The 11,679-nt window shown below is 44.0% G+C and overlaps 1 protein-coding gene across 1 annotated transcript in view; it reads right to left on the bottom strand.

Moving 5' to 3' along the window:
* The window catches only part of CTTNBP2NL (CTTNBP2 N-terminal like), a 359,907-nt gene extending 353,484 nt beyond the window's left edge, over window positions 1-6,423 (bottom strand). Inside the window, 1 exon segment of the mRNA XM_085630154.1 lies at window positions 6,319-6,423. Within this exon segment, the coding sequence (XP_085486280.1) occupies window positions 6,319-6,417 (99 nt within the window). The 5' untranslated portion in view covers window positions 6,418-6,423.
* Window positions 6,424-11,679: the final 5,256 nt, after the last annotated feature.

Raw genomic sequence — 11,679 nt, forward strand, 5'->3', positions numbered from 1 at the left:
TTAAGTATTGAGTTATGCAGCACAATATCCTTACTGCAACAACATTAACTGTTACATGACTAAACACTTATAAGGTCCCAAAGGCGAGACCTATTGGCTATGATGAGGTGCCAAAGTGCCCAACTTCGTGCTGCATGCTGCCCCACACCTCAAAGCCAGTGTATTTTTCAGTGGTCATTGTTGGAAAGTGGAAACAGGCCTGTGCCCCCAAGAAAACAACTCCATGCACCCACTCCATTTTGTATTGTACAAACTGACTGTCACGCCATCGTTTTATTGTGCAAATAGTCATTCATTATGAAACATCAAAATTAGAATCACAACTCAGAGCAAATCAGACAGGTGGGTCGACTGAAGTCATGTTGCGGGTAGTCAGAAAAGGCAATTTAACCCATTCTTTGTGATGTGAGGTCATGCCATTTCCACTCCTGTGTTGACAATATCATCTTTACTAGTACTGTATGAAACCACCATGTTCACCAAACAATTTCTGTTACAATGTTCTGTACTCAGTTTAAGTTCACCCGCGATCACGATCCTCTAAAAATGGCTGACACAACCTTGCTGACATTGTCCTGGGGCCAATTATGGCCACATCTACTCCAAAGCACAGGCCTCTCATCCACCAATAAACACCCATGCAACCCCAGCTACTCTCTTCTGTGCAGATGGACCGATTTTGCCTGGGAGACCACAGACCTGCTCTCATCACAGACTGAACTTTCCATGTAGCCAGGAGAAATAGGTCACAGTGCACCTCAAACTGTGCTCTTTCCACTTAAACAACATGAATAAAAATCTGGAGTTTCTCAGCATCTTTTCAAACTCAAAGAATTATGTGAGTTACCACCAAGAAGGTTAGAAAGCTCTGCAAAACCTCACTGGTTGCTTGTTTATACAGAATTATTTGAAATTGCTCGGTAAGGTGTCCAAGATCAATTAAAAATTCAATTAGCACAGTACAGCAAAGGTTTGCAAATGCATTTGGTCACTCTGCTTATTTAGTTTGAAACTGCAAGATCTTCATCGTACAAGTGCACATGCTGCGTCTGGGATTTTTTGGCAGCCATTTGTTTTGCAGTAAATTTAGTACCAGTTTAACTCACACTACCTCTGAAGCGCATGCAAACGTATCGAGATTCAATACTCAAGTTCTGCTGAAGGATTTGCACTGGATTAAAATTAAGATATTGCACTGAAAATCAGTAGAATCAAAGAAATGTTACCAGAAGAGATCACCTCTTAGAGGATTGGAAATCTGGTCAAGGTTTTATCCTGTACCAAGAGAGCACTGAATACAAAATAAAAACATATATTGTCTTGGCAAGGGGGCATATCAATGTAGGTTTTCACACTCAGTCATTCCCACCCAATTCCAAGCATAAATACCCACCCAAAGGTCTACAGAGTATTTCCAGATTCTGTGGGTTGCTCAAGACACTGTAATGGCCTAATTAAAAAGACGAAATAATGCGCATTTAACTGTATAGTACCAGAATATTGTGCTACAAAAACATCGTAGAAATAAAAATTGACAACTAAATCATAATGAATATAAGAATACATAGGTAAGTGTAGATAAACTATACTTAACTCTGTATATATGAACCTGAGATACATATTTCTTCATGATACATAATGTGGAGCAGGCATGGCCGGTTCAGGTTAGAGCGTGTAAATACGATCAGGGCAAGCAGGAAAGAGTTACCTGTTCAGCGAGACACCACATCTGAGGATGTTTTCAATGTTGCCCACCAATGAGGACACCAGACAAGCATTGGCCACGAAAGTTATCGTGTTCACGATCGCTGTGAAAGCGAAAGTGATCGCGATGACGCGCTAAAACATGCATGAGATGCGCGCGCAAGCGCGCGTGCTTGTTGCGCGTTCTAGCAAGAAGGCTAAAAAGCTGGGTGGAAAAATGCTACTGCCGGCCACAGCTTGCGCGCGCCCGCGCACATGCACTGCAAGCTGTAGCCGGCGGTAGCATTTTTTGAAGCCCTCACTTACTAAAGTCTCTCCGAGCAGCGCATGCGCGCTGACTCAACGAGACCTAAAAATGTTAGGTGTGCCAGAGCACAATGAATCAGTTGCAATAATTAAAGGACATTTAATTAGGAGTGGAGTTTTGTAATCGCTTGTGAATTTATGTATGAGCAGTGCTTAATTTGAGCTGGTGGTTGCCGTTGCAGCCCTCCGGCACTCTTTTTTTTTTTTGGAGGATCGGCACTTATTTTTAACGTCAGATATTTAAGACAGCAAGGGAGGGAAAAACACACAAATCTGCACAACGAAGGAAAGGAAAGCCGGAAAAACTGTCACACAGCGAGAAAGCAGGAATCTGCAAAAGTAAGTTAAAGGGCTGGGAGTGTCTGGTAGTGGATTAAAGAGGCAGGAGATGGATTTAAGACTACCTGTCTTGGCATTTGGCTGCAACATTTAATAGAACTGGAGGAGGGCTTCTAAGCGGAGGTACCGGGACTCATTATTTTACAAGTTAAGCACTGCATATGACAGCTCACCGTAAGTGAGAACTCCATTGTGTCTTACTGTATAGAAGGTGGATGGCAAACTCTAAACTGGGCCAGTGAACATATTTTCGTTTCCTAAGCAAAAAACAATTCTCCCTCCCCCTCAATAGCAAATCGGCTACGTTTGATTTCCCCTGGTCCTTGATGAGTGACTAGAATTATCTTATCCTACCAGCAGCACTGACAAAAAGTTAGTTCTTTGCACTATATTGTCGAGAATAAACCGTACTACTAGTTATGGGGGGAGTTTACGCTACGAATGTCTGTGTTTTGGAAACTAGGATATATATTTTGATTCCTTTCTTGTATGAGTGCACAGTCGGGTTTAAATTATTTGAAAATAGATTACTTGAAAAGCAGGGGTTCCGAATGAAAGCAATGAAATAAATCCTTCTGTCCTCAGTAGCATCTTGTGCAGCTTTGCGCTGATCTAACCATAAGCAACTGGGAGAACGTATGGCTCCTCCGATCTTCGCCTCTGCTACAGCAGACTTGTTGTGTCGCACAACCAGCCAGAAAGCAAGGACGAGCAGAGCGGCATTTAAAGACTTCCACTGGAGTATCATATGGATGCCAAACATGGGTTGCAGTGAAAGGTCGCCAAGCATATACATATGCACTAACATCTGATCCATGGTCAAAACTTAAAATGTGCGACGGTCAGTTATTTCATATCTATTCTTGCTGCTTGTAAAACAGTGGGTTTACATGGGTGTTGACCTACCCTAGCCACTCAGCCTGCACTTCTCTCTCCAGTGCAGCCCTAGCTTTCATCCCCATGGACAGTGTCTCTCCCCAATACCTTTGAGGCCCAGTCGTAAACCACCGATCCCTCCCGTCCGTCAAGTCAAACGTAGGAGCTGAAACAGCAGGGGCGGCTCCTCTGAGAAACATAAAATGATAATAACTTTAAGTTATTATCATTTTATGCTTTGTGACGTGTCCTGCTGCTTTGCGTCGGGAGGGTTGGGTGGGGCTCCTTTAATCACAGAGCAGGGGAGGGGAGGAATGGTTGGCCCACTCCTAAGTGCGCAATGACTATACAGGGCCGCCCAGACCAGTCATGCGCACTTCCCTGTTCTCCATGCAGGCTGGATTACAGCCTGCATGGAGAACATGCTCACCCCTCCAGCCCCTGGCTGAGCACCGTGTCATGGTGCCGGAGACAGGACGGCAGGAGCATCAACACGGGACTGGCCTCAATCTAAGTATATGTTTTTTTTTCCATTTTGCCTCACCGCGCGACACCACCCGCGACAACCCTCCTCGAGACTCCCGCGCCCACGCACGAGCCATGTCAGCCATCACTGTGAAACAGATTACCCAAAAGCATGAATGGTCCACATATTTTTTTAAATCTCATCAAGAACAGCTATTTGGTACTGGGCAGGGCTAGAGGACTGGGTAGAGGCAGGACTGAAAGTGGTGGGGGGCCTGTACCTAGACTCCGTGCTGCTGCCATTTGACGAGCTAAGAGCTGCGTACCACTTGCTGGGAGGACAATTTTTGAAGCATGGGGCCCTTACTAGAGGGATTGGACGTCACTGGTGAGTAGGAGGTACCGAGCCGTGGGCACCAGCAGGGTGCAGATATGTGGCGCTGCCTGCGGGAGAATTAAAACAGTGTCATGCCTTTACAAGGCCATGAAACAAGACATACAACAACCACTAGAGCGCTTGCAATTACAATGGGAGGAAGATTTAGGTAAACAGATGCCAGAGGTGGAGTAGGATAGGATCCTAGAGCGAACCCCGAAAGTATCCAGAAACGGGCGGTGTAAATTAATAAATTTCTACGTCTTGCATAGGTCGTATCTCACACCGTCCCGAATTAGGAAATACTTCGGCACGGATCGGGCAGCGTGCCCACAGTGTGGCGAAAGGGAAGCACATATAATCCACATGTTTTGGAATTGCCCCACGCTTCAACCCTTTTGGGAGGAAGTGAGACAAGTAGTGGGTGAACTTACTGATAATGACCTCCCGCATACCCAGGAGCACTTCCTACTAGGGTGGTTCCCCCACAAGGCCAAAAACAGGACAACTGGGAAGTTTCAAGATCTGGCCTATGTGCTGGCTAAAAGAGAAATAGCTAGAAATCGGAAGGTACTGGGAGGGCCCAGAATCACCTCATGGAAAAAAAAGAGCTTGAGAAATGGGCGGGAGCGAAGGCAGATGGTTGCTCAGAGAAGCCCATCGAGGGATAGGCAAAATAGATAGGGCCAGAGCATGAGAAGGGCTAGTGAATGAGTTGATAGCTAGAGGGTAGCACAATGATAGCGGGGCGAGCACTCCGCAACCCGTAGCGCTGGACCAAGGGAGCGGCTCAGTGGGACATTGAATAGGCCATTGCCCGGCACTCCAGTGTACGCTGAAACTGGAAGCACGACTCAAGTGAACCTATCGTACACAAAATGTGAATATCTGTCAAACACAACTCAAGGGGGGAGGTGGGCATGTTCTGTTAAGCGGGATTGTTAACTTAAGCACGCCAGAGAATATACCAATATTAAGTATATTTAACAAATATGAGAGGCAGCATGGTCAGTGTACACTGTATGTGTGTGATGTATAGGTCTTTGAAAACCAATAAAATCTGGTTGGAAAGAGAAAAATCAGGAACAGCTATTTGAGGCACAGGGAAGGATGGGACCATCAACTTCAGTACAGAATTGCACATTAATGGCTACACAGTTAACCTTCAGAAGGTAGGCTTTGACTGACCGGAATCCACATGACTCCCCAGTCACCTATCGACAATGCATGGTAAATACTTCATAGGCCGCCACTAACTGCGTTTTTCTAACACTACTAGTCCTGTACCGCCGCCAAAGTATAACACACATGCTCTTCACCCAATTGCACATCATTTCCCCCTTAGCAATGTTCCTGATGCCAATCTACCCCAATCATGGCAATCCCCCAACTGTAAGCTTTCTGCATCTTACCCCTAGGCTTGCTCATTCAAGTAACCCATTTCCAGCTCAATCCTACTTCCTTTGGCTCAGCCGACCCTTCCACCAATGCCACCATGCACACCTACAATAAACCCTATTTCGACCAGAGCCCTGGCGGTTTCACTATGCCTGTGTACTGCAGTCAACTACTCTCTAGAGGCAGAAGCTGGGGTCTACGGTAATTTGTCGAAATACAGAGGTGGTTTCTCTGCTCGTATTTCCATGCACAGCATCACTGTACGACTCCCACTTAATAACAGTTTATTCAGCAATAGTGACATATTACGACAATGCACATAGCAAATTAGGAGGGAAGCGTTAAGGGCTGTGAAGATCCAACTAATGATCACATTTAATTATTAACGTATAAAGGTCTTTAACAACATTTGTCAGAAACGAATCTGCTCCTTAAAAATCCATACAGTGCAAATCCCAAAGCTTTCTCACGTTTTAAGTTCAGAAAACTCATCAGATGCCAAAGAAACTAATGACAGCTTCATTTGCTTAATGTTGTTCAGTTGTTCACAATATATTTTGTACTGCAGAAAACGCCCCTCCACGAGTACGGTTCTAACAGACACAGCCCTCTTTATTCACAATCGAGCTGGAACTGGAAAAACTTTAGAATTTGTAAATGCCCGCTATAAAACTGTACCCCAGGAAACATTTGAGGCAGACTGCAAGCAAGGTCATACTCATGATGGGAGATTGCATCCAAAATAAGGAAGCGGGGGGGGGGGGGGTTGGAGTGTGGGGGGGGGGGGGTTGGGGGGGGAGAGGGGGCGGCAGAGAGTATATTTGTCGTTTCTTGGCCCAGTGGAGACTACATACCTTCAGAGCTTCTATGACGGCATCCCTCGCTTCCAGCTCGCCCTCCAGTACGCTGAAGAGCATCAGGAGCTCGGGCTTACTGAGCTTTTCCAAATTCATCCTGGAGCCTGCTAGGAGAAGGGAGACACTCAGTTTAGGACATGCCAGGTTGGGAGCAGCAAGTCATTTACCACATCTGGATGAAGTCACGTTGGCTCTTGTAATCCTAATTATTGACATTTACCCCTTCTACAAGTTTATGTTTTATATGAAGAAGCACTGGGGGACAGGTGACATCCAATACCATGCATTATAAGACCTAAATCTCTTCCTCCACTCTGGATCTCCGACCAGTGTATGACACAATTTATCATTGGGGTTATATCACAATTTATCATTGGGGTTATATCACAATTTATCATTGGGGTTATATCACATTGTCCAAACTACCTCAGTAGCTCTCTTGAATTAAAAGAACGAAAATATCCGGAATCCTGCCGCCCTGTCCACCTTCGTCTGACCTTCACTTTGCAGCTAGGTTTGTGCCTAAATGGTCACACATTTCTTCCCAATACAGACGTGTGCCCTAGAAAAGTAACTAGTAGCAGAACAGACCTAATACAAATCAAAGGCTTTCTGTTTCTGCAGACTGCAATTCATCAACATTAAATATACACAAACAGTATCAATCATGAGAACTGAAACTAAAGAGGAGACAAAGGAACAGCTGAATATCTAATTTGTGTGAATATATGAAATTCCCAAATATTGCTTAGCTTCAACTAAGTGAATTAACTAATTATTTGCATTATGTGACCCATTATGCATTTGCACACTCCTCTTGTTAATGTGGCCAGGAATACAAAAAATACTTATACACTTTGATTAGAAGTAAAACACATTTGCATCATCTCTGAAAACTAGGATATACCTAATAAGCACAACATAATCGCTTTCACCTTGCAGAGTATCCCACCAACTCGTGAAAATAGGTGTGTTCGCGAAGGATTATCAGGAAGGGAAAGCTTTAGATTATTTGCAAATGCCTGCCGTGGATGCATGCATTTCATTGCTTTAAATGCAGTTGTCTCCTACTGACAGATTTGCATCCAGTCCCAGACAAATGAAAAACTCATAGTAGCTCATCACATTGCTCACTAGTGAGATGGTGCTCCACTGGGATGAATGTATCCACAAAAGATTTGAAGGTCACATTTAGGATGAAAAAGGTCTGTTTTTCTACCTTATGAGGACTATTTAAAATTTTGAAAATGTGTTTTACATATTCCAAGCCATTGAGAGTCTGTAGTTCGGTATTCATTTTGGGGGCCGGGCATGCTTATGACATCCAAATTATAAACCACTCCTAATGACATGCTACTGATGATTAACTGTGTACAAGAAGGAGGAGTCTCAAATTACGGTTTCATCGACAAACCCAGGGATATAAAACAGTAGCCACACTACAGTCACTGAAAAGTTTAACAAGGAGAATTCAAAATACGCCGTCACAAAGCTAAATTGAAGCTGAAAAGAGATAACATCAAATAAAGATTATTTTGTAAATGGACACTACTAATTACACATTCTATTTTTTCAATTATTTTATTGATAAAATTATATTTATTCATAAATAACAGAAAATAGAGTGACTTGAAAGATCAGCTAATACCCATGTAGGGATACATGTACCAATAACAAATAATAATTACGTATAATATTGAAGTGACAATGAGAGGGATGGGAGAGTAAGCTACAGAATGAAGAAAGTATGGAGAAAAAGGGAAGGGAGACACAGAAGGGGGAGGGGTAGTGAGCACACTGATGATTATGAGGAAGAGGCAAAAGTATGGGGAAAGGACAGGGGCATCTCGCAAAAAGGGGAACCATATAAGAAGAAAAATATCTGCTTTGTCCATTTAACTGTAAATTATTACACGTTCTTAACAACTATCAAACTGAACAAACCTGGTGGAGTGTGCCAGCCTTTTGGCTTCGTCGATGTTTAATGAAAGACCACAATGGTGTCACTCACCGTGAAGATAGCCAATGGCTGAAGTGGGCTGGCCCTTTGCCCCATGCTGGGCGATGTAGAGGGCAGAATATACGTGAATTAAACAACAGGCCAATGGATAAAGAGCAGGGCTGAAAGCCCCATTAAGTAAATATATTTATATATATATATATATTCACTGAAAAAACCATAGGTTTCAGGCACGTTATGGTTAGGAATTAGCATTTGAAAAACCTTAAAAATTCACTGAAAAAACCATAGGTTTCAGGGGCGTTATAGTTTGCTGGACTTTTCGCTCGTACAAAACCATTGAAATTCCCCCGTTATAGTTAGTTCAGCTAACTATAACTCGCGCGCCCGCAATGCACTTCTGATGACGTCACATATTACATCACTCGATGGTTTTTTCAGTGAATGTTTAAGGTTTTTTAAATGCTAATTCCCAACTATAACGTGCCTGACACCTATGGTTTTTTCAGTGAATTTCAAAGGTTTTTAAATGCTAATTTCTAACTATGCCTACAGAGATGTGAAGAAAGAAGAAAAAGAAATGCAGGAAGAAGCAACAGAAGTCTCCAAAGACGAAGAAAAGTGCAGGAAGAAGTATAACGTGCAGAAAGAACAAACAGAAGAGCAGAAAGAAGCCTTGTTGCAAAATCATCCTGTACCCTCAACGTTTTCAGACGGATACTGGTGGTAACTGAGTCTGACTAACCAGTCCTAGAGCCACTGCTTTGTTAAAAGACACTCAGAATACAGTGAAAACACCTACATACACTAGGGAACACTATGAGTTGGGGTCCCCCTGTGATTAGCATGACCTCCTCTGTAAGCCCCTAGTATACAATAGGGCAGGGGATTAAAACTACCTCTTAAAACACGCCACAGGGCGTGTTTGCACACGTCACCTCAGGCCCCGTCCCCTCCCTTCCCCACTGTGTAAACACGCCCTGTGGCCGTTTTAAGTTGGGAGATTAAGTCCCCTTGAATCCTGAGGGTCCCTAGGGTCCAACTAGACCACTAGGTACCTCCAGTATGCGCCACAGAGCTGCGTTGCAGAGAGATGTAAAAAGGGGCACGGCCTAGACCACCTCTCTGCAACCCAGCGCAGTGGCGCTTACTGGAAGCACCTGGTGGGCTAGTTGGCCCCCAGGGTCCCTCAGGATTGAAGGGGAATTATTTCCGCAATTTAAAATGCGGCACAGGGCATGTTTGCACACGTTAACTCAGGCCCCGTCCCCTCCCTTCACCACTGTGTAAACACGCCCTGTGGCCGTTTTTAGTTGGGAGATTAAGTTCAATTGAATCCTGAGGGTCCAACTAGCCCACTAGGTACCTCAAGTAAGCGCCACAGAGCTGCGTTGCAGAGAGGTGTAAAAATTGGCACGGCCTGGACCACCTCTCTGCAACGCAGCTCAGTGGTGCTTACCGGAAGCACCTGGTGGGCTAGTTAGCCCCCAGGGGCCCTCAGGATTGAAGGGGAATTATTTCCCCAACTTAAAACGCGCCATAGGGCGTGTTTGCACACATCACCTCAGGCCCCGTCCCCTCCCTTCCCCACTGTGTAAACACGCCCTGTGGCCGTTTTTTACGTTGGGAGATTAAGTCCCCTTGAATCCTGAGGGTCCCTAGGGGCAAAATAGCCCACTAGGTACGTCCAGTAAGCGCCATTGCAGAGAGGTGTTAAAAGGGGCTCGGCCTGCACCACCTCTCAGCAACGCAGAGCAGTGGCGCTTACTGGAAGCACCTGGTGGGCTAGTTGGCCCCCAGGGTCCCTCAGGATTGAAAGGGAATTATTTCCCCATCTAACGTGCCTTCCTCGATGCCTGTTAAAACGCACAGCGCTTCCTTGCTCACCTATTGGTGATATTATATTCTCCCTCACTAGACACTTCACATCATTCCATTCACGTGCTTTGATACCGACCACTGGATGGTTAGTTGGAGTAAAACTATTTGTGTAATTGACTATATAGGGAGGTGTTACTCTGACCCAGAATCCTCTCCACCCTCTAGGCAATGAAAAATTTTCAATAAGCCTGTTGTATACATATGTACTACCACTGCCTCTTCCTTCTGCCCACAATGGTCTATTATATTGCCACAGCCTTTCTTGCCAGTCCCGTATTGTTGGTTTGTTGCCCCTGCCCCCCTTTCCACTGCCCTCGATAGTCTGTTGTGTTGCCACTGCCCTTCCTGCCTGCCCAGTGTGGTCAAATTGTGGCCTCTGCACTCTCCTACCTGCCTTCAATTTTCAGTGTCCGTGCCCCTGGCCTCTGCCTCTCAACAGTATCCCAATGAACAACTAGATTGCTAACATTCTATATTTATTACAAAAGTGTGGAACGCCTGACGTCATCTTGTTGTAATCAAAACTGTAATACCTAGAGCATTTCCTTTAGAAATTACATATATGAGAGGTTCTTATTTGCATAAAAAATTATGGTTAGTGCTCTAAAAAACTAAAATGAGGACATATTTTCTGAGTTTTCAAATAGCAACAAAGAACGTTTAAATTATTTGTAATCTTTATGTTTTTTTATCCAGTTGACCACTTGATTAAATGTTGCACTTAGGCGAGAGGATGTGGTGTTACTTCCAGAGCTGCAGACTTTGCAACTGGAGAACCAGGTTGGAGTTTCTGCTTCAGCTCAACATTCTGTGATTCTGGTCAAATCACTGAATCTCCCCATGTCTACAACCAAAATGAATTTGATCTTCTGTGATGTAACCAATGCTCATGTAAAGCACTCCGATACCTGACAAGTCTGCACTACATAAAACTGCAAATACACAAAAAATAAGTGTTTTGCACACTTCTGTCATTGGGCTACATGTGGGCTACATCTGGGTGATATTTGTGCTGCATTTGGGCTCTTTTGTCTCTGGTGGCCATCTTGGGAGATTTATTTGTTATGAAGTTTCCTAATTTCCTCATTTACTGCAGTCTCCTCAGTAGGAAATACTTTCAGTTTTTTACTTTGGTTCCATCAAGAAGACATTCAGATGTGTCACACATTTCCCATAAATTCTGAATGTTAGCACTCTAGTTGCTCATTAGATCACTGTAGTAAAGCTACTGCTCACCAGGGAAGTCTGCTGCTGGTATTCAAAGTGCATGTTTCAGTCTGCATGTCAGAATTTTTTTATGAACTAGAAGAGGATTTGAGAAGTCAAGATGTGCCCTAATTTTTCTTTCTGCTGCACTAATCATAATTTCTATGGCAAAATGAACCCCCTCATTTTGTTCCCTTGTAAATTAAATGTTTTAAGTGTTACCACTTTATTCCAATCAAGATGGCTTCAGGTGTGCCATACTTTTGTCATAAGTAAGACTGTTAGCGCTCTAGTTGTTCGTTAGAACACTC

Source organism: Triturus cristatus, chromosome 1_1 (assembly GCF_964204655.1).
Source record: "Triturus cristatus chromosome 1_1, aTriCri1.1, whole genome shotgun sequence".
Classification (NCBI taxonomy): Eukaryota; Metazoa; Chordata; class Amphibia; order Caudata; family Salamandridae; genus Triturus; species Triturus cristatus.